We start from the raw sequence: 23,477 nt of genomic DNA, 5'->3' as shown, positions 1-23,477 counted from the left end.
AAGGGAGGAAGCAAGCGAAGGAACTGTGGGATGGAGTTCCAAAGGGTGGGGGCAGAGAGGTTGAAGGCCTGGCCACCGATGGTGGGGCAGGCTGGGTGGGGGACATGGAGCAGGCCGGAGCCCACTGAACGGAGGAAGTGGACAGGTTGGTATGGAGTAAGCAGGTCACAGAGGTTTGGAGGGTTTTAAGCTGAGGCCGAATATTTTGAACTGTCTTCTGGGGGATGGGAAGCCAGTGGAACCGGGCGAGGGTGGGGGTAATGGGGGCACGGAGCCTGGTGTGGGAGGGGACATGAGCTGCAGAGTCCTGGATGATCTGCAGCTTTTGAAGGGAAGAGTTGGGAAGGCTGACAAGTAGGGAGTTGGCGTAGTCAAGCCTAGATGTGGGTCACTCAGTCATGGATTGAGCACCCAAATTTATTTTGAAGGGATTATTACCCTCAGAAAGTGATCCCATTATGCTGTGGGACTCCTGATGTGAAAAGTGCTGTGTTCATGTCAATGTAAATGTATATTGTCGTGTGTATTTGGTAGTTGAGCCGGCCAATTGTTAGCAAACACTAAACCTGGGGTTCGGTGTGGTGAGGTGTTAAAGATAAAAGCTTTTTCCTCTCCTTGTACCCATGTTTCCTTTTATTGCGCTCAACCCAACACAGGACTCGAGAGGTGAAGAAGAAAGTTGAACGGATGAAGAGAGAGGTGAAGGGGTGAAGCGCTAAAGAGATGAAGGGGTGAAGGGGTGAAGGGATAAAGAGGTAATGGTTTGAGCAACAACAACACATTACATTTACACAGCGCCTTTCATGTTGGGAGGATGTCCCAAGGCACTGGACAGTCAGGGATCTGCACCCGAGCTGGTGGTTGAGATCAGGAGGGGTGGAGGGCGGGGAGGGTAGGGTTATGACTAAAGGCACAGTCGAAGAGGAGGGTCTTGAATGAGACAAGGGAGGAAGCACGGCAGAGGGACTGCTGGATGGAGTTCCAGAGGGTGGGGGCAGAGAGACTGAAGGCTCATCTGTCAATGGTGGGGTGGGCACGGTGCGGGATGTGAAGCAGACCAGAGCCCGCTGACCAGAGGGAACGGACAGGTTGGTTTATAATAATATTTATAATAATAATCCTTGCATTTAGTATATTGAAGGCTTGAAGCGTAAAGAGTGAAGAGGTGAGGGTGAAATAATAAATATAATAATCCGTGTATTTGACACAGCGCCTTACCACAGCGATGAGAATTCTCAAAGCGCTTCACAGAATATATTGTAAAGTGAATCGACTGCATATTTTGTGGGCGAAACACAGCAGCCAATTGCGTACAGCAGTGTCCCACAAAGCAGTTGTGGATTGAGTGACCAAATTATTATAATCTTTTAAAATTTATTTTTGTTTAGGAGGGATGACCTGCTGACTCCCTACCAACCTGCCCGCTCCCTCTGTTCATCAGGCTCCAGCCTGCTCCATGTCTCCCACCCAACCCGCCCTACCATCGATGGCCAGACTTTCAGCCTCTCTGCCCCCACACTCTGGTATTCCATCCCACGGCTGACACCCGGTCTTCCTCCCTCGCCTCCTTCAAGGCCGGTCTCAAGACCCTTCTGTTCGACCGTGCCTTTGGTCTCCCTCCCACCTCTCTGCCTTCCCTCACCCCTAAAACACCCCTCCCCCATGCTCGGGCCCCGACATCTGACTGTTCAGCACTTTGGGATGTCCTCCCGAAGTGAAAGGCGCTCTATAAATGTGATTTTGTTGTTGTTGTTGTTGTATTACCCCCGGAAAAGCAATCCACCAACCGACTAACAACCGGTTACTTTCTGTTAGATAAACAGAGGGTAGGTGGGTAGTAAGGAAACTTGTCTAAGGTTTCGCCTTGCAGGGAATCAAACCCAGGCCTAACCATTAAGCTATAGGACTCCACGAGGTGAAGGGGTGAAGAGATGAAGAGGTAAAAAGATGAAGAAGTGAAGAGGTTCATATAAAAGTCAGCTGTTTCTCTTCCGTGACGTTGTATTTTGTTTTGTGATCCTCGAAGAGTCTGAAAAGCTCCTCCATGTATTTCTGGTGCAATGTATCAATGTCTTCCTGTGTTGGGCTTTCCTTCTTTTCCACTTCTATCGCCTTTCCAACTGGGAACAGAGAGAGAGGAGAGAGAGAGAGAGAGAGGAGAGACAGAGAGCGAGGAGGAGGAGAGAGAGAGAGAGAGAGAGGATTTCAGAGCGGGTTTCTCAATGAGAGGTCCAGGAGGGTCCACAGCCCATTCCTGTCACCAGCCGGGTGTCTGACACACGCGAAAACCCATCACCGTGATCAGCCGGGTGTCTGACCCACGCAGAAACCCATCACCATGATCAGCCGGGTGTCTGACCCACGCAGAAACCCATCACCGTGATCAGCCGCGTGTCTGACCCACGCAGAAACCCATCACCGTGATCAACCGGGTGTCTGACCCACGTAGAAACCCATCACCATGATCAGCCGCGTGTCTGACCCACGCAGAAACCCATCACCATGATCAGCCGGGTGTCTGACCCACGCAGAAACCCATCACCATGATCAGCCGTGTGTCTGACCCACGTAGAAACCCATCACCATGATCAGCCGCGTGTCTGACCCACGCAGAAACCCATCACCATGATCAGCCGCGTGTCTGACCCACTCAGAAACCCATCACCATGATCAGCTGTGTGTCTCCAAACCCAAAGTACTGAGAATTCCACAATGTGTGGTTTCTGTTTGTCTTGAATGGAACGTGTACTTTCTCTACATAGAGAGGATTTGGCACAGGTTTTGGCAGCCTTGGGTAAACAAACTTAATTTATTTTTGAACGAGAAATCAAAGATTACGTAAACAGACTCACTCAATGCTTGTGGGACATTACTGTACACCAACTGGCTGCCGCGTTTCACCCACAATATATACAGTCAAACAACTTTGCCGTGAATCCAATAATAATTGGATACACATCCTTATGTTTGACGTAGCACCTTATCGTGTCGTTAAGACGTTTCAAATTATATTGTAAAGTGGAGTGGCTGTGCATACTTGCGGGCGGCAGCCAATTTCGGACAGTAGTGTCCCACAAACAGTCGTGGATTGAGTGACCAAATTATTATTATTTTTTGTGGGGAGGGATTATTATCCTTGGAAAGCGATCCTCCAGTTGACTAACAACTGAGTTCCAACTTGTTGCTAGCTAAACAGAGACATGTGGAGTAAAGAAACTTGCCCGAGGTTTTGCCCTGCTGGGGAATCAAACCCGGGTCCTGTCGCTTGCGAGGCAAGCGTACTGACCACTACGCTACACGACTCGTCACTACAGGACTTACCTACAGTGTAAATGGGCTTCCTGTACGGGATCAGACCAAAGCTATACTGGAACACACCACGAGCGTGGAAAAGGGGGAGCGAAATTCCCATCATTTTCTGCAGCCGTTCCTGGATAGTCCGCAGCACGGAGCCCTGGGATTGGGCACCTGGTCAAACAACTCATTCTCCCCAAAGGAAAAGACCGGAACAAGGGTAGCCCTGCAATGCCAACACAGGAGGCGCTTAACACAACAACACATTAATAATAATTCTTGCATTTGATATAGCGTTTTTCACGTCGGGCGGACGTCCCAAAGCGCTTCACAGAACACACTGTAAAGTGAATTGACTGTATATTTGTGGGCGAACGCGGCAGCCAATTGCGCACAGCAATGTCCCATAAACAGTCGTGGATTGAAAATGACCAATTTATTATTGTTTTTGGTTTTGGAGGGATTATTATTAGGCTCTGTGTGGAGTAAGGAAACTTGCCCAAGGTTTCGCCCTCTGCCTGGAATTGAACTCAGGTCTCTCGCTTGCAAAGCGAGTGCTCTAACCACTGAGCTACAGGACTCCAGATTACATTTACACAGGGCCTTTCACGTCAGGAGGGTATCCAAAGGCTCTGGACAGTCAGGGATTTGGACTTGAGCTGGGGATTGAGATCAGGAGAAGTGGCAGGCAGGGAGGGTGGGGTAGGAGGTTGACCAAAGGCACGGCATTCTGCTTGTCCCTTATTCCCTCCACCATCGGTGGCCGTATTTTCAGCCACTACGCCCCGAAACTCTGGGACTCTTTGCTTCAATCTGTCCGCCTTGGCCCTTCTTCCCCTCATTTAGATCACCACTGATGACCTTCCTCTTTGACCGTGCTCATGGTCACCTCCCTCCCCCCCGGCTCGGGTTGTGCTCCACCACTGTCAAGCGCTCTGGGATGCTACCCTGCATGGGGTGGGTTGCTGCGTAAATGCAAGTTGTTGTTGTTGATTTATTGCGGGAGGATGTGGGTGGCAGGTTGAACAGTGAAGTGTAGCGACTGTGTGTTTTTGTTCCTCACCCAAACTGCAGGGCGAGTTTGATGAATCCCTTCCTGTTCTTCAAGAGCACAGAGTAGGCTCCCGGCCGGGCATCCAGGGCCTCTGGAGCCCCACCGATGGCGATCACAGCCACATTGCCCCCACCTGCCTGCCTCAACAAGTACTTGGCGCTCTCCTTGGCTGAGGGAACCAAGCCTGCAAGAGAATCAATACACTTATTTTTAACATTGGGCAAGTTTCCTTACTCCACACGCCTCTGTTTACCAAGCAGTAAGTAGGAACCCGGTTGTTATTATAATATTATTGTCCTTGCAGTTGATATAGCACCTTATTGCGTCTTTGAGACATCTCAAAGTGGGGCAGAGTGGCTGAAGGCTGAATATACTGTAAAGTGGATTCATTGTATATTTTGTGGGCGAAATGCAGCAGCCAATTTCGCACAGCAGTGTCCCACGAACAGTCGTGGTTTGAGTGACCAATTTATTATTCTGTTTTGAGGAATTATTACCCCCGGAAAAGTGATCCGCCAAGTGACTAAGAACTGGGTTCCGGATTCCAAATCACTGCTAGGTAAACAGAGGTGTGTACAATTCAACATTATTATAATAATAATTACAACAATAATAATAATCGTCATCGTAAGGAAACTTGCCTAAGGTTTCGCCCTGACCCGCCTGGGAATCGAACCCGGGTCCTCGCGCTTGCGAGTCGAGTGCGCTATCCCACTACGCTGCAGGAGTGAGGGGAGGGACTCCTACCTGCACACATGATGTAGTCTCTGAAGAAGGGCACTCTGAACCAGAGCGGCAGCATGAGCATGTGAGGTGTCAGCCCGGGGAACAGGCGGCTGAAGCCGGTGGCCTCAGTACAGAAATTGGCAAAGGCTCCGGCCACCAGCACACCATGAGGGTGGAACCCGAAGATATAGTTCCTCTCCGCCGTCAACTCCTCCGTCTTAATCAGCTGACAAAACAGACAGTAACACAATTCAATGTCACAATAATATTACAACAACAATAATAATCATTCCAGGCTCGAGGGGCTGAATGGCCTCCTCCTCTTTCTATGAGGGGAAACAGACCTACCTATGTGTAATTATATAATAATCCTTGCATTTGACATGGCCTCTCCCCCACTCCTAACCCTCTACCAACCCACCCGTTCCCTCCGCTCAGCCGGCTCTGCCCTGCTCACGTCCCCTGACCCACCCGCCCCACCATTGGCGGGAGAGCCTTCAGCCACTCTACCCCCAACCTCTGGAATTCCATTCCCCAATCACTCCGCCTCGACCCCTCCTTAGCCTCCTTCAAGTCCCACCTCAAGACCCTCCTATTCGACCATGTCATCGGCCACCCCCCTCCCCCCCCCCTCCCTTCACACACCCCCCCCGCCCCCAACCCCAGCTTGGGTCTGAAATGCTGTCCAGTGCCTTGGGACGTCCTCCTGATGTGAAAAGCGCTGTACAAATATAATTTTGTTGTTGTTGATATAGCGCCTTAACACGTTTTCATAGTGAATTGACTGTATATTTTGTGGGCGAAACGTGCCAGCCAATTGCGCACAGCAGTGTCCCACAACCAATCGTGGATTGAGCGCTCTGGGATGCTACGCTATATAAATGCAAGTTGTTGTTGTTGAGTGACAAATTTATCATTTTTTTAAAGGAATTATTATCCACGGAAAGCGATCCGCCAATCGACTAACAGCCTGGTTCCTACTGACTGCGAGGTAAATAGAGGCGTGTGGAGTAAGGAAACTTGCCTGAGGTTTTGCCCTGCCCGGGAATCAAACCCGGGTCCTCTCGCTTGCGAGGCGAGTGATCTAACCACTGATCTACAAGACTCCACTGTAGTGTGTTGTTTGTGTAAAACAAGCTTGTTTGTGACGGGCTGGAAAAAATCACCCCACCCCCAAAATAAGTTTTCCAGATTCCAACATTCCCCTCATGGGCCCCAAACTCCCCTCTCAAAAACAACACGATCGATTTCCCCCCCTCCCCTCCCCTCCCACTCCATAAAGAGAAATCACAGGCGAAGGCAGTAATGTAATGGAGATGATAGGTATGACTGGAATGATACCAAGAGTCAAAAGGCCATAAATTAATCTTTAACAGCTTAATATTCCATCAACATACGCCCCTTCACAGTGGGCGATAGACAAGAGATAGAGAACGAGATGGTGTCTGTCACACGCAGAAACCCGTCACCATGATCAGCCGGGTGTCTGACACACAGGAAAACCCGTCACCGTGAACAGCCGGGTGTCTGACACACACGGAAACCCATCACTGTGCTTAAGAGCATCAAAACCAGGCTGAGAGTTCCACATATGTTTAACCATAATAATAATCCTTGCATTCGATACAGCGCCTTATCACGTCATTGAGACGTCTCAAAGCACTTCACAGAGTATAATATATTGTAAACTGAATTGACTGTATATTTTGTGGGCGAAATGTACCAGCCAGTTTGCACACAGCAGTGTCCCGCAGACAGTCATGGAGTGAGCGACCAATTTTATTTTGGGGGATTGTTGGCCAGGACACCTACACGCGGAGATTTCTCTGTGATTTGGGAATGGAAAGTGCTCCCTCTCTCTCTCTCTCTCTCTCTTCCCTCCACCCCTTCTCACCAAGTTCCGACGAATATTCGGTACAGGTTGGCAAATAAATCGCTCGTTCACTTTGTCGCAGTTTGTGAGACACTGCCCTATGTGCAACTGGCTACAAAATACAGTTATGCCGCTTGACAGCGATAGGTGATGTTAATTAACACAAAGATAAGCTTTGTGGCGTAGGTAGGATTTGAACACAAAAGTGTTTACCACAAACATGATCACTAGGTGGCAACAACAACGACGATAAATTGCATTTACACAGCACCTTTCACACCAGGAGAACGTCCCAAGGTGCTGGATTTGGACCCGAGTTGGGGGTTGGGATCAGCGGGGGTGGAAGGCAGAGAGGGTGGGGTTACCAGCGTGACCCAATTTGAGTTCGAAGAGGAGGGTCTTGGGACGTCCTCCCGACGTTGTTGTTGTCTTGAGATGCGCCTTGAAGGAGGCAAGGGAAGGAGTGAGGCGGAGGGACTGTGGGAGTGAGTTCCAAAGGGTGGGAGCAGCACAAAGTCCTTCAGATGATCTCAAGATTGGGTTTGGATGAAGAAGGCCCTTCGGCCCATCTCATCTCACCCCCCCAGATTAATATATCATTTATATTTACGCGGTGCCTTTCTCATCAGGAGGCAATCCCAAAAAGTGTTTGACAATGCCGGCTGGGTACCTTTCATCAGGTTGGCGAGAGCCAAGGCTTGGGGGACCCTAGAGTGTGCGTTGGGGTAACTGCAGGCATCTAACCAGCTAAAACCACTTAGTTTGCCATTGGGAGCCCTGTCTGGCAAGCTTTCCCACTGCTTATCCAGCTAGGACCACCCTAACCATACTCGGAGCAAGGGAGGGAGGGAGTGAGGGAGGGATGGAGGGTAGGGAGAGAGAAGGGAGGGAAGGAGCTGCCTCACAGCAGCATATAGAGGATCCCTGGATTACGCAGCAGTTAATAATTCTCTTTTGTTCCTCTCTATGTGAACCATCTCTGTGTCCCCGTGTTTACCAGGCTGGGACCTCTCTCTGTCAAACTGGGAGCCATGGTAACATGCGCTGCCTGTTTTTCAGCCGTTCAAGCAGGCTGTCGCTGTTTAACCCTTGCTCTGCCATGATGGAGGAGATCTCAACCACCACACCCACCCCTGCCCTCTGGAGCTGTGTTTACCTCACTCTTTCTTTCTCTCTCTCTGTCCCTCCCTTTCTCCCTTGCTCGCTCTCTCCCTCTCTCGCTCTCTCCCACCCTCTGTTCTCTCTCTGTCTTTTTTTCTCTCTCTTTTTCTCCCCCCCCCCTCTCTATTTCTCCCCCCCACCCCTCTCTCCCTCCCCTTGCTCTCTCTCTTCCTCGCTCGCTCCGCAATTTATTAATAATAATAATAATCCATGCATTTGATATTACCCCTTAGCACGTCTTCGAGATGTCTCAAAGCGCTTCACAGAATATACTGTAAAGTAAATTGACTTTATACTTTTGTGGACGAAACGCAGCACAGCAGTGTCCCGCAAACAGTCGTGGATTGAGTGACCAAATTATTATTTTTTTTGGTGGAAAAAATATATGGGTGGAATTGGACTTGAGGTACTGATCAGCCATGATCTTATACAATGGTGGAACAGGCTTGAGGTTCCTATGTTGCTATGAATGCTATGAATTCTCAGTCTGGTTTGAAGACTCATAAGCACGGTGATGGGTTTCCACAAGTGTCAGACGCCCGGCTGTGAGCAAAAAACAATCCTTTTGACTGTGTCTTCAGTCACAGCTAGTCCGTTCATCTGAGTGGGAGACTCTGAGATTGTCCTCACTATGTGAAAGACAGAGGCCTTTCCAACTCTTCCCTCCACAAGCTACAGACCATCCAGATCTCTGCAGCTTGTGTCCTCTCTCGCTTCACGCTACCCATCCCCTCCCCAACCCCAGAGGATTGAGTTCAAGATCCTTGTCCTCGCTTTTAAAGCCCTCCATGGTCTTCCTCCTTCCTACCTCTGTGACCTTCTAAAACCCTACCAACTCACCCACTCCTTCCTCTCTGTGAGCTCTGACCTGTAGCGCAGTGGTTAGAGTGCTCGCCTTGCAAGCGAGAGGACCTGGGTTCGATTCCCGGGCAGGGCAAAACCTTAGGCAAGTTTCCTTACTCCACACACCTCTGTTTACCTAGCAGTAAGTAGGAACCCGGTTGTTAGTCGATTGATGGATCGCTTTCCGGGGGTAATAATCTCTCAAAGGAAAATAATAACAATAATTTGGTCACTCAATCCACGATTGTTTGTGGGACAATGCTGTGCCCAATTGGCTGCCATGTTTCACCCATGAAATACACAGTCAATCCACTTTAAAGTATATTCTGTGAAGTGCTTTGAAGCGTCTCAACAACATGGTAAGGCGCTATATCAAATGCAAGGATGATTATTATTATAAGGGTAGTTTTATAATATCACGTCAATCCACTCAAAAGGCTTCACAAGTAATTATTCTGTGTCGGGGAGAATGTTTATTGTGGGCAGACTCAAGAGAACTATTTGCGCACAGCCAAGTCCCACAAGCTGCTCTGGAGGTGAATGACCGATTTAGCTTTAAATCTGCCACATTGTCGCCCTGGAGACTGGGAGAAACTCCCAGTCCCGTTCCAACAATGTCGTATAACACTTACACAGCGAGCTTTCACCCGTGACAGTCTCAAAGTGAATTACCGTGATCAGCCGGGTGTCTCACACACACACACGGAAATCCATCACCGTGATCAGCCGGGTGTCTAATATACGTTACATTGTCAGAAAGAGAGTTTCTCTCCCTGGTGTCCTGGCTGCCAATCCTCCAGATAAAATCGCTTCATGGCTGTTTGCAGGACATTCCTGTGCGCAAAAATTGGCTGCCAATTTCGCCTTCAATTACATCTCATCCAAAGGACGATACCTCCCACAATATGGGGCTCTCTCTCTCCCCCCAGCACTGCGCTGAAGCATCAGCCTGGACTGTGAGCTCAGAGTCCCTGGGTGGAGGTGATGGGAGTGACTCTGAGGTGAGAGTGTGAGTGACTGAGCCAGGCTGACATGCTTCTGACAGAGAGTGGAGAGGGATAGATAAACTTGCAGGATAAATAATAAGTTTTGCGTTTGATACAGCGCCTTTCACAAATATAACAACAAATTGCATTTGCACGGCGCCTTTCACGACAGGAGGACGTCCAAAGGTGCTGGACAGTCAGGGATGTGGACCCGAGGGGGATTGGGATCAGGAGGGGCGGAGGGCAAGGAGGGTGGGGGCAGGAGGGTGACTGGAGGTGCGGTCGAGGAGGGTCTTGAGATGGGCCTTGAAGGAAGCGAGAGAGGGAGTGAGGCAGAGGGACTGTGGGGGTAGACACAGTGGGGGCTGAAGTCTGAAAGCGCTTACGAGGATACACGGGAAGGCGTAGTGACTGTGCTCTTTGTTGACAAACTACAAATCTGTCTTTGAAGGGTTGGATGCCCTTTGGTCCTTGCTGATACAGCTAGTGTTGCTGTGTCTAATTATAATCCTAGCCTTTGATACATGCGCCTTATCACCTCGCAGTGTCTCAAAGTGCAATCAGTTACTCTGTCCTGATGGCAGCTGATCTCTGCCAGTTACGTCCCACACACAGGCAGCAATCAACACAACACAATAATATACAATATTAATCCTTGCATTTGAAACAGTGCCTTTTCACATCGTGGAGACATCTCAAAGTACCTCACAGGATACACTGCAAAATGGAGTGACTGTGTATTGCGTGGGCGAAACGCAGCAGCTAATTGGATCTAATTGCGCCTGCAGTGTCGTGGATTGAGTGACCACATTTTTTTGGAGCAATTATTACCCCATAAAGCGATTCACCAATTGACTAATAACCGGTTCCTACTTATTGCTAGGTAAGCAGAGTGGGGGTGGGGGGGGGGGGAGTGTGGAGTAAGGAAACTTGCATAAGGTTTCGACCTGCCGGGAATTGAATTAGCATTTGGTCGCTCGCGAGGTGAGCACGCTAAACACTACGCTGGTGAGTGTAGTGGGGCAGGACGAAACCTTACAACAACAACAACAAAATGCCATTTGTATCGCGCCTTTCACGAAACCTTAGTTAAGTTTCCTTACTCCACGCGCCTCTGTTTACCCAGCGGTAAGTCGGAACCTGGTTGTTAGTCGATTGGCGCATCGCTTCTCCAGGGGTAATAATTCCAGCAAAAATAATAAGAAAAATTTGGTCAGTTCAATTCCCGACTATTTGCGGGAACACTGCTATGAGCTATGTACAGTCATTTCATTTTGCAGTATATTCTGTAAAGCTCTTTGAGACGTCTCGATGATGTGATAAGGTGCTATATCAAATGCAAGCATTATTATTATATATTACGCTAGAGGACTCCACACTGACACAACAGAATACAACACAATGTCCACTTGAACTGGATCAGCCATGACCTCGGTTTAATGGCTCAATCAAAGCATGGCATCTCCGGCAATGCAACTTTCCCCCAGCACTGCACGGGGCTCAAAGTCCTAATCATAGAATCATAAAATAGAATTATACAGCACAGAAGGAGATCATTCGGCCCCTCGTGTCTGGTGCCGGCTGTTTGAAAAGAGCTATCCAATTCAGTCCCACTCCCCCGTTCTCTCCCCATAGCCCTGCAAACTTGTCCTCCCCAAATAATTATCTACTTCGCTCTTAAATGTTTCAGGCAATGCATTCCAGATCCAAACAACTCGCTGTGTGAAAACATTTCTCCTCACCTCCTTTCTCCGTAACATTCCGCCACTACCTCACCCCTCAGGCCGCTGAAACTCTTGTTCATGCCTTCATCACCTCCAGGTTCGACCAAGCAAATGCCCCGCTTGTCGGCCTTCCCAACTCCTCTCCCCACAGTGCACATAATCCAGAACTCTGCAGCCCGTGTCCTCTCCCGCAACAAACTCCGTGACCCCATCTCCCCCATTCTCGCCAGACTCCATTGGCTTCCTATCCTTCAGTTCAAAATCCTGGTCCTCATCCAAAAAGCCCTCCATGGCCTTGCCCCCACCCTACCTCTGCTACCTCCTAACCCCTATCAGCCCGTCCATTCCCTCCGCTCAGCCGGCTCCGGCCTGTTCCACATCCTCCGACTCACCCGCCCCACCATTGGCGGGAAAGCCTTCAGCCACTCTGCCCCCAACCTCTGGAATTCCATCCCCTAATCACTCCGCCTCCTTCAAGTCCCGCCTCAAGACCCTCCTCTTCGATCCTGATATCAGCCACACCCCTTCCCCTCCCTTCTCTCCCCCTGACCCCAGCTCGAGTCTGAAATGCTGTCAGCGCCTTGGGACGTCCTCCCGACGTGAAAGGCGCTACACAAATGTAATCTTGTTGTTGTTGTTGTTGTTGAAGAAACAGAAATAACAACAACAACAAAATTACATTTTTAAAGGGCCTTTCATGTCAGGAGGACATCCCAAGCCGTTGAACAATTGGAGTTCAAAACTCGAGTGTGGGGGGCCAGGGTTGGGATGAGGGAGGGCAGAGAGGTAGGAGGCCGGCTGAAGGCACGGTTGAATAAGACGGTCTTGAGTTGTGTCTTGAAGGAGGCAAGAGAGGGACCAAGGCAAAGGGATTGTGGGGGCAGAGAGGCTGAAAGCTCAGCCGCCGAAGATAGGGCAGGTCGGGCGGGAAAGCTGGAGCAGGGCTGGAGCCTGCTGAGCCGAGTGAGTGGACAGGTTGATAGGGCGTCAGCGGGTCAGAGATGTAGGAAGGGGCAAGAGTGTGGAGGGCTTTGAAAGTGAGGACGAGGATTTTGAATTCTATCCTCTGAGGGATGGGGAGCCAGTGGAAGCGGGCGAGGATGGGGGTGATGGGGTCACGGAGCACTGGTGCGGGAGAGGACACGGGCTGCAGAGTTCTGGATGATCTGCAGCTTGTGGAGGCAAGACTTGGGGAGGCTGGTAAGGAGGGAGTTTCCGTAGTCGAGCCATGAGGTGACGAATGCACGTACGAGGGTTTCGGTGGCCCGAGGAGTGAGGCAGTGGCAGAGCCGGGCAATGTTGCGGAGGTGGGGGAAGGCAGAGCGGGTCATAGCAGGAGTGCTATCAACTGAGCCAGGCTGACACTTCCAGCTATTTAACCTGCCCCTACAACACACATTGATCACTGGCTGATCACGGTAACGGGTTTCCGTGTGGTTCAGAGCCCCCCACAAAGTTGCGAGACAAATATGATCTTACAGGCTGAGACTAGGTGGAGTTTTGGTCCCTACTGAATGGAGCAAGACGGTGCCTGTGAACGGGAAGTGGGCACCTTGCCAGGCAGAGCGTTCGGTGGAGTGCGGACTCTGTGACGCTCAGATCAATCGTGTTCTGTGATTCCAGTGAACACACGTCCCATTTTCAGGGGAAAAATGTTGTTTTTTCACAACACTGCGCCTGTGTTATGACATGCCTTGCACTAACTGTTCTGAAATGTCTCAATTTCCCATTGATTTCCTGAAAGTTGTCAACCATGACCACAGCAACAACAACATTTGCACCCCGCCTTTCACATTGGGAAGATGTCCCAAGGCGCTGGACCTGTCAGGGATTTGGACCTGAGCTGGGGGGGGGGGTTGCGATCAGGATGGGTGGAGGGCAGGGAAGGAGGAGGGGTGGAGAGCAGGGATGGTGGGGGTAGGAGGGTGACTAATATTGTGGTCGAGGAGCTGCCTCCCTACAAAACACACAGTCACTGCACTTGGTGGCTTCCCTGTGGTATTGCGAAACGGCATCGCTGACTTTAGAGAGAGAGAGAGAGAGAGGGGGAGCGAAAGAGAGGGAGCGAGAGAGAGAGAGTTGTGTGATATATCAAACTTCACTCAATTACCTTGGATCTATCAACTGTCAGTGATCTGGGACAGAGGGAGCGGAGAGGAGGGAGCGAAGGGGAAAAGTCAAAAACAAAATTTCTGAGGGGGCGGTGGGGGGTGGTTTAGATCACTAAAGAGTCAGGGTTATTTCTAAATCAAAACATAGTCTGTTGACTGAAAGACAACAGAGTGCAGTGCAGAGGGGGAGGGTGGGGGTGGGATGATGATTGGAAGGTTGGAGCTTTCAGAGGGAGGGAGAGACACCCTGAGTGAGATAGAGGGAGTGGGGTGAGAAAATGTGAGGAGGGGTAAGGGGGGAAGCTTTTCCCTCTGGCTGAGGGATCCAAAACAAGGTTAAGGGGACGTGATGCAACAACTTATAATAATCTCTGCATTTGATAAGAGCGCCTTATCACAACAATAACAACATACACAGCACCCCTCATGCAGGGTTGCGTCCTAGAGCGCTGGACAATAGCGGACGTCGAGCCGGGCAGAGGATGGAGGAGGTGACCGTAAACCGGGTCGAAGAGGAAGGTCTTCAGGCGGGACCTACCTGAAGATGGGGAAGGAAGTGGGCAAGGCGGAGGGACCAGAGGGAGAGCGTTCCAGAGTTTCGGGGCGTAGTGGCCTGACAGCACGGCCACTGATGGTGGAACGCAAGTCGTTGAGATGTCTCGAAGCGCTTTACACAATACACTGTAAAGTGAATTGACTCCACTTTGTGGGCGAAACTCAGCAGCCAATTGTGCACAGCAGCCACCCCACAAACAGTCGTGGATTGAGTAACCACATTCTTCTTATTATTTTTTTGCCTCCGTTCCCTGCCTCACCCCCAACCCGTTAAAAGGCGCTGTATCAAATGAAAGGATTATTATTATTATTACAGTATTATTATGAGTGGGTTGAGCCACAAGGGGAAGCATTGAGCATCCTTTCTCCAGACACAACAAACACATTGCATTGCCTACATGTAGCTACGAGAGGTCAGGCTGCAGCCAACCAAACCTGTTCCACTCCCATTGACTCTCAAATGGATGTATTGCAAAAGGAGTTTTGTGTTATTTAAACTTATTGGTGTGTTTCTAGCTTTCCTCAATCGTTTCATTTTTTTAAGATGATTTGTGGAGTCCTGCAGCTCAGTGGTTAGAGCACTCGCCTGGCGATCGAGAGGACTTGAGTTTGATTCCCAGGCGGGACGAAACCTTAGGCAAGATTCCTTACTCCACGTGCCTCTGTTTACCTAGCAGTAAGTTGGGACCCGGTTGTGAGTGGATTGGCAGATCGCTTTTCCAGGGGTAGTAATAATACCTTCAAAAAACAATGATAATTTGGTCACTCAATCCATGACTGTTTGTGGGACGCTGCTGTGCGCAATTGGCTGCCTCGTTTTGCCCACAAAATACACAGTCAATTCACTTTACAGGATATTCTGTGAAGCGCTTTGAGACATCTCAAAGGCGTGATAAGGTTCGATATTGCCCTGCTTGGGAATCGAACTTGAGTCCTCTTGCTTGCTAGGTGAGCGCACTAACCACTACGCTACGGGAATAATATGATTTATTATCCCAAATAATCCGTCAGGTTTTTTCCCTGCCACGAGCTCAAATTATTGATTATTTCTTTTGAAGATTATTCCATATAATATGGACGTGTGGTGGCAGGATTCAAAACCGCGTCAGACTCACATGGATGGGGAAGTAGTCTCTGAAGTGGGTCCATATTCTCAGGCTGCGGAGGAAGAGCGATCGCCGGCCTCCCCGACACGGTGTCTCCCGGTCCAGAAACCACCAGGTCACATACAGTAACCCCAGCGGCCACAACCGTGTGAACAGCAACGCCGCAAACAGGACCACACAGCACTGAGCTGGGGGAGGGGTGGTGGTGGTGGGTTGGGGGGGAGGGGTTACAGGGGGAGAGGTTTAGCGAATGGGGGATTCGGAGGGGTAGGGTTTATTAAGGGGACGGGATTTAGGAGGGTGAGGGGTTTTGGAGGGGGAGGAGTTTTGGAGGGGGAGGGGTTTTGGAGGGGGAGGGGTTTAGGAGGGGGAGGGGTTTGGGAGGGGAGGGGTTTTAGGAGGGGGAGGGGTTTTGGAGGGGGAGGGGTTTTGGAGGGAGGGGGAGGAGTTTTGGAGGGAGGGGGAGGGAAAAACAAAGCATAAAATTAACATACAGCATCAACAACAACAACAAGATTGCATGTATAGAGCGCCTTTCACGTCGGGAGGACGTCCCAAGGCGCTGGACAGTTGGGTCAGGACCCGAGCATTGGGGGGAAATGGTCAGGGTGAGGGGAGGGAGGGAAGGGAGGGAGCGAGGAGGGGGTAGAGAGTCGAGAGGGGAGCTGAAGGCATGGTCAAAGAGAAAGGTCTTGAGACCGGCCTTGAAGGAGGAAATGGAGGAAGTGGCAAAGGCACTGGGGATGGAGTTCCAGAGCCTCGGGGCTGAGAGGCTGAAGGCCCGGCCACCGATGGTAGGGCGGTTGGGGCGGGGGATGTGGAGCAGACTGGAGCCAGAGGAATGGAGGGTACGGGCAGGTATGTGGGGGGATAGTAGGTCGGAGAGGTAGGAGGGAGCGAGGCCGTGAATGGCCTTGTAGGTGAGGAGGAGGATCTTGAATTGGATTCTCTGGGGGATAGGGAGCAGTGGAGGCGAGCGAGGGTGGGACTGATGTGGGCGTGAAGCCTGGTGCGGGACAGTACACGAGCTGCAGAGTTCTGAATGACCTATATAACATAACGTACAAAACGCAACCTCACACCAGGGAGGGGAGAGAGGGAGGGATGGGAGGGGAAGAGATGGAGGGGAGATGGGGGGGCGAGAAGGGGGGTGGAGGAGGGGAGAGGGGGTGCTGGGGAGGGGGGGGGAGAGAGAGGGGGCTGGAGAAGGGGGGAGACGGGGAGGGTGGGAGAGTCGGGAGTGGGGGAGAGAGGGGGCTGGGGAGAGGGAGCTGCGGAGACGGGGGGAGAAGGGGTTCTGGAGGGAGGTGTAGACGGGGGAGTGGGAGAGGGGTAAAGGTGGGGGAGAGAGGAGGCTGGGCAGAGGTGGGCGAGGGGGAGGAAAGGAGGGGGAGGAGAGGGGGAAGAGGTGGGCGAGGGGGAGGAGAGGGGCGGGAGGGGAGGAGAGGGGGTCATACGGTATGTTATGTAACAATTATCACAAAGAGTGAAAACAAAATTGGCGATGATGGGATTTGATGAGGAACAACAACGACGACAATAGTGCTGAACCCCACCCTCCCACTTTTTCTTTCTATTCCCCCCCCCATCCCAACCCCCAGCTTGGCTCCAAATCCCTGACTGTCCAGCGCCTCCCCGCATGAAAGGCACCGCAGAAGGTAATTTGTTGTTATTGTTTCTTATCCTGAAAAAACCCTCCCTTGATGCGTCGCAGCTATCAAGCTACCGGCCCATCTCCAACCTCCCCTTTCTCTCCAAGGTCTTGGAAAGAGTTGTCGCCTCCCAACTGCGCTCTTTCCTTCCACCCATTCTCTTTTTGAACCCCTTCAGTCAGGTTTCCGTGCTGCCCATAGCACAGAAACTGCCCTGGTCAAGGTCACCAATGATATCCTGACCATCTGTGACCAGGGCTCCCTCTGTCTCCTCGTCCTCCTCGACCTATCGGCAGCATTCGATACGGTCGACCACGCTATCCTACTCCACCGCTTGTCCTCCCACCTCAACCTTCAAGGCACTGTCCTTGAATGGTTTAGCTCTTACCTTTCCCACCGTCTTCACTTCGTCTCAACGAATGGCTTCTCCTCCACCCCCCGTACTGTCTCATGTGGTGTCCCTCAGGGCTCTGTCCTCGGTCCCCTCCTCTTCACCCTCTATATGCTCCCCCTTGGTGACATCATCCGCAAACATGGGGTTAACTTCCACATGTATGCGGATGACACCCAACTCTACCTTTCCTCCTCTACTCTCAACTCCACGACCACCGATGTCCTGACAGCCTGCCTGTCCGACATCGAGTCCTGGACGAGAGACAACTTTCTTCAGCTCAACGTGCGAAAAACCGAGGCCCTCCTGATTGGCTCACGTCAGCGCCTCCGCACCTCAGGCGCTGACACCATCAGCATCCAAGGCTGCACTCTCCACCTCTCAAAGCCAGTCAGGAACCTCGGCGTTTTGTTCGACCCTGAGCTGTCCTTTCTCCCTCACATCCGCACCACAACTGGCACCGCCTTCCATCACCTCCGGAATATCGCCAGATTACGGCACTACCTCACCCCTCACGCTGCTGAAACCCTGGTTCACGCCTTTGTCACCTCAAGGCTGGACTATGGGAACTCTCTCCTCGCCGGCCTTCCCGCCACCTCCCTCCACAAGCTGCAGGTCATTCAGAACTCTGCAGCTCGTGTACTGTCCCGCACCAGGCTTCGCGATCACATCACTCCCACCCTCGCCCTCACCCTCCCCCTCGCCCTCGCTCGCCTCCACTGGCTCCCCATCCCCCAGAGGATTGATTTCAAGATCCTCATCCTCACCTACAAGGCCATTCACGGCCTTGCTCCCTCCTACCTCTCCAACCTACTATCCCCCTACCTACCTGCCCGTACCCTCCGTTCCTCTGGCTCCGGTCTGCTCCACGTCCCCCGCCCCAACCGCCCTACCATCGGTGGTCGGGCCTTCAGCCTCTCAGCCCCCAGGCTCTGGAACTCCATCCCCCAGTGCCTTCGCCTTGCTTCCTCCCTTTCCTCCTTCAAGGCCGGTCTCAAAACCTTTCTCTTTGACCGTGCCTTCAGCTCCCCTCTCGACTCTCTTCCTCCTCCTCGCTCCCTCCCTTCCCTCCCCTCACCCTGACCATTTCCCCCTCCTCTCTCCCTCCCTTCCCTCCCCTCACCCTGACCATTTCCCCCCTGCTCGGGTCATGACCCAACTGTGCAGCGCCTTGGGACGTCCTCCTGACGTGAAAGGCGCTCTATAAATGGAATCTTGTTGTTGTTGTTGTTGTTGTTGTTATCAAATCCCAGCGCCACCATTTTTTGGGGGGATATGCATTGTGAGGAGAGGTTTTTATTTGGGATTTTCTACTTGGTGCTTGAAACTATTATCCTCTTGTTTCGTGTTTATCACAAAACTCATGGCAGGAAGCCAGGGTGAACCTCCAGTGCGTTGCTGGGGGTGACAGGCCATTATCAGAGACGCCGTCTTTCAATATTAAACCGAGCTGCGCCTCGCCCAGGTGGATGTTAAAGATCTCCCGTGGCACTGTCAGGAAAAGAGAAGGGAGTTTCTCTTTCTCTCCCAGTGTCCTGGCCGACAATCCCCCAAATACAATTGTTTTGGTCACTTCATGGCTGTTTGTGGGGACGCCGCTATGTGCAAATTGGCTGCCGGGTTCACCTACAAGAAAACACAGTCATTACAATTTACAGCGTATCCCATGAAGGACGGACTCGGGAGAGGGAGCTAAGTGGAGCTGAACTGGCTCCGAGGTGACATGCCTGGCGAAGGAATGTCGGAATGGAGCCAGCCCTCTGTGGCGGTCTCTTGTCCGGCTCATGAGCCAGGCAGGTCCTCAGTATTCCAGGGCACTCACCGCTGATGACAGCGCATCCCAGCCTGGCACATCGGCAGGACCTGGAAGGGCAGACCAGTCACTGGGGACAGGGAATCCACCCACTCAGCTCCTGCCCTAACAAAGCCCTAACGGATAGCATGGTCCTCGCTGGGGAAAGCTTGGCCAGACAGTGTTATGCGGTTTTAGCTGGTTAGACCTCTGCTTTATCAGACCCATTAAGGACTTTGAGGTGTTTTGATTTGATAATACGCTCTACCGAATGCAAAGGTTATCATTATTGTTCAAAATAATAATAATTAATTAAGCATTGACGTATTGAGAAGCTGTAAACATGGCACAAATTAATGTGAATAGAGTAAAGAGCTGAGCACCGCTGACATACAACAAGAAGGCCTCACACTGTGTTCTGTGACAGAATCTTTTCTCTCCTTAACCTAAGCCCTCCTCCTTCACAGCCCACATTGCTGAGCTCCTTATCTCCCAGGGAGAGAGGCGCACACACACAGAATAATAATAATAATCCTTGTATTTGATATTGTGCCTTTATCACGTCATTGAGACATCTCAAAGCACTTCACAGAATATACCGTAAAGTGAATTTGCAGCCAATTGGTGTCCCACTAAACAGTCGTGGATTGAAATGACCAATTTATAATTTTTTTCAAAGGGGATATTACCCCCGAAAAAACAATTCATCAATCAACTAACAATCGGGGTTCCTACTTACTGCTGGGTAAACAGGTGTGTGAAGTAAGAAAACTCGCCCAACGTTTTGCCCTGCCCAGGAATCGAACCCAGGTCCTCTCGCTTGCGAGGCGAGTGCTCTAACCACTGACTGCTCTACCCTATCTACAATAGCTCTCCCTGTGTTATCAATGACTGAGTCAGGCAATCTCAAGGGTCTCACAGGTCCGTCTAAAATGCTGTCTCAGCAATTTCACTTCTCAATCAACATAACACCTACAGCCTAGAGTGAGTTTTATCTCAAGGGTTGTAGGGCATTTGTTTTGGCAGGATACCAGGGGAGAGAGAGAGAGAGAGAGAGAGAAACTCCTCTTTCCCAATAGCACCGCAGGAGATCTTTAATGTCCACCGGAACGGGGCGCAGACAGGAGCTCAGTTTAACGTCTCATTTTTTATTCGGTCAGCCGCTGACAGACGTGGAAACCCACCACCATATTTAAGAGTCTCCAAACCAAGCTGAGAATTCCCTGCATCCCACCTACACATGGAAATCCCAGAGATAGATTTTTGGAATAGAATATACACACACTCTCTCTCCCTGGTGGGACACATGCTGCTTATCTAATTCCGGAAAGTATTAGGTGCAGGTTGGCAAGAGCCAAGACTTGTTGATGGACCCCAGAGTTTGTGTTGGGATAACTGCTGGAGTCTATCCAGCTGAAACCACATAGCCTGCCATTGATAGCGCTGTCTGGCAAGCTTTCCAGCTGCTTGTGACAGTGATCTCAAAACCCCCATTGTGAGGTTTGGGCCAACAATCTTCTGATTCAGATGTAAGAGTGTGAGAGACTGAGCCAGGCTGACATACAAATAATAATAATTCTAAATTTCTTCCTCGCAACTCTTCGGGTCAGGGCGAAACCTTAGGCAAGTGCGTCCGCACTTCCAGGTTAGGGTTAGAGATACAGTAAAGCTCCCTCTAGACTGTGTGTCCACACTCCCAGGTCAGGGTTAGAGACACAGTAACGCTTCCTCTACACTGTACATCCACACTCCCAGGTCAGGGTTAGAGATGCAGTGAAGCTCCATCTACACTGTATGTCCACACTCCCAGGTCAGCAATAAGAAGCACACACAGCAAATGCAATCTGCCTCAGTTCCCCACACTATCACTACAGTCTTTGGGGAAAGTCATTCAATCTGAACTGTCTGTTCACCTGCCTCTCCTGAGCTCAGAACCAAACCCTCCCACACTCCCTCTGTATCAGATAAAAGTAGTAATGGTTTGTTTGATTACAATATAAGGTGCGGAAGGCAGGACAACTCCTGGAGAGAAATCACACCAGCGTCTAGATTTATTTATGTGGTATTTCAGTGTTTGGCAAATCATTGAATTGAGTCTTAACTTTCACTTTGGTCTTTTTTCTGTTATTCCTTAATAGAAACTTTTAACAGATGAACGACTTCAAGATTAAGAGTGTGTTTTAAGAATTTGCCAAACGTCTAAACTCTCTGAAACACTAAGAAAATCTTCAACAACAGCAACAACATCATCAAAAACATCTTCAAAATCAACATCGTCATTATCATCAACGACCTCGACATTTTTTTTTGGTCAACCGGGTGTTTGACACACGGAAACCCATCGCCGTGCTTAAGAGTCTCTAAACAAAGCTGAGAATTTCATGCATCCCACCTACACATTGAAAATCCCAGAATAGATTGTTGGAATGGTCTCGGGGTTGAGACTGGGGTGAATTTCGAGATGTTCGTTGATTTCTCCCTCTGTTAAAGCCTGTGAGAGAGATGGGCCTTTGGAATAACAGCTGATCGGTTCAGTGAAATGATCACAACAATAATAATAATCCTCGTATTTGTTACAGTGCCTTATCACGTCACCGAGACGTCTCAAAGCCCTTCACAGAATATACCGTAAAGTGAAGTGACTGTATATTTTGTGGGTGAAATGCGGCAGCCAATTGCGCACAGCAGCGTCCCACAAACAGTCGTGGATTGAGTGACCAAATCACCGTTTTTTAAAAAAAAATTTTGCAAAGGGATTATTAACCCCTCAAAGTGAACTATAATCAACTAAGAACCAGGTTCCTACTTACTGCTCGGTAAAACAGAGGTGTGTGCAGTAAGGAAACTTGCCTAAGGTTTCGCCTCGCTGGGAATCAAACCCAAGTCCTCTCGCTTGTGAGGCGAGTGCTCTAACCACTAGGCTACAGGTTTTGCAGAAGTGATGAATCGGGTGTGTTTTAAGCTGTGTCATCGAGACAGGAAGTTTGCGACAACTAAATCACTCCTTTGTAGAGAGAGAGAGAGGAGGACAGGGTGGGGAGGAGGACATTCAGCCCATCCAGCCTGTTCCACTCCATCAGTTCCTTACATCACGGCAAACCTTACATGACCCACAAAACACAAAGTCACGACACTGTGCAGTGAATCCTGCAAAGTGCTTTGAGAAAGGTCGAACGTAATGATTATTACTATAAAGTGCGGTGTTAGTTACTCTCTTCTCTTCTCAAACAGCGCCACGGGAGATCTTTAACGTCCACCTGAACAGGGCACTGATGGGGACTGAGGTTTAATGTCTAACCTGAATGATGACGTCTCTGACAATGTGACGCTATCTCTCTCCCCCCACCCACCCCCAACCCATCCCTGCACTGGAGCCTCAATTACATCTCACCATACTGGACCTGTCGTTAAGATCAGGCCCTTACCCACCCCCCCCTTTACCTTGTGTTTACAACATCTCGTCCACATAATAATCTTGCATTTGATACAGCGCCTTATCATGTCTTTGAGACGTTTCAAAGCGCTTCACAGGATATACCGTAGAATGGAGTGGCTGTGTATTTTGTAGGCACAACATGGCAGCCAATTGCACACAGCAGTGTCCCAGAAACAGTCAGGGGTTGAGTGACCAATTTATTATTCTTAAGATTGTTTTTTTTAAAAGGATTATTACTCACGGAAAAACGATCTCCCAATCGACTAGCAACCGGGTTCCTACTCACTGCTAGCTCAAGTGGAGAGGCGTGTGGAGTAAGGAAACTTGCCCTTTCCCGCCTGGAAATCGAACCCGAATCCTCTCGCTTGTGAGGTGAGCGCGCTAACCACTACGCTTACGTGACTCCACAGGGAGATCTCAATTAGGGAAGTGGGGGGGGGGGGGGGGGGCGGTGGAGAGAGGGAGGTCGGAGAGAGAGGTGGGGAGGAGGGGGAAGACTAAGAGGATTGTCTCACCCAGACCGAGGAAGGAGAAGACCCATTGTAGAACGGCCAAGGTCTGGATTCTCCGAGCCAAGGGCAACCTGAGGGGAGCAAACTCGATGCACATCGTGGACAAGCTCTCAGCACTGAGCTCAGTGACTGAATGAGACACTCTTTCACTCTCTCACTCACTCATATTTCATAGGGCAAAGTCTCCAGCAACCGGCTTAAGGAAATGTGGCAACATCCCCCCCACACACACACATTAACTCAATCACATACATACACTCA

General features: G+C 50.4%; 1 protein-coding gene across 1 annotated transcript; it reads right to left on the bottom strand.

Annotated features, from left to right (window-relative positions):
- Nucleotides 1-1,867: 1,867 nt before the first annotated feature.
- Nucleotides 1,868-23,449, bottom strand: LOC103188599 (2-acylglycerol O-acyltransferase 2-A). Its single transcript, XM_007908634.2, is given in 7 exon segments — nt 1,868-2,120; nt 3,322-3,456; nt 3,459-3,520; nt 4,358-4,532; nt 5,096-5,300; nt 15,443-15,621; nt 23,220-23,449. Coding segments are annotated over 7 exon segments (1,005 nt in total). The 5' UTR covers nt 23,314-23,449; the 3' UTR covers nt 1,868-1,965.
- Nucleotides 23,450-23,477: the final 28 nt, after the last annotated feature.

This window comes from Callorhinchus milii, unplaced genomic scaffold (genome assembly GCF_018977255.1).
Source record: "Callorhinchus milii isolate IMCB2004 unplaced genomic scaffold, IMCB_Cmil_1.0 Scaffold4, whole genome shotgun sequence".
In the NCBI taxonomy this organism is placed as follows: domain Eukaryota; kingdom Metazoa; phylum Chordata; class Chondrichthyes; order Chimaeriformes; family Callorhinchidae; genus Callorhinchus; species Callorhinchus milii.
Note: the sequence above shows the minus strand (reverse complement) of the source record. Positions and strands in the feature narration are given on the sequence as shown.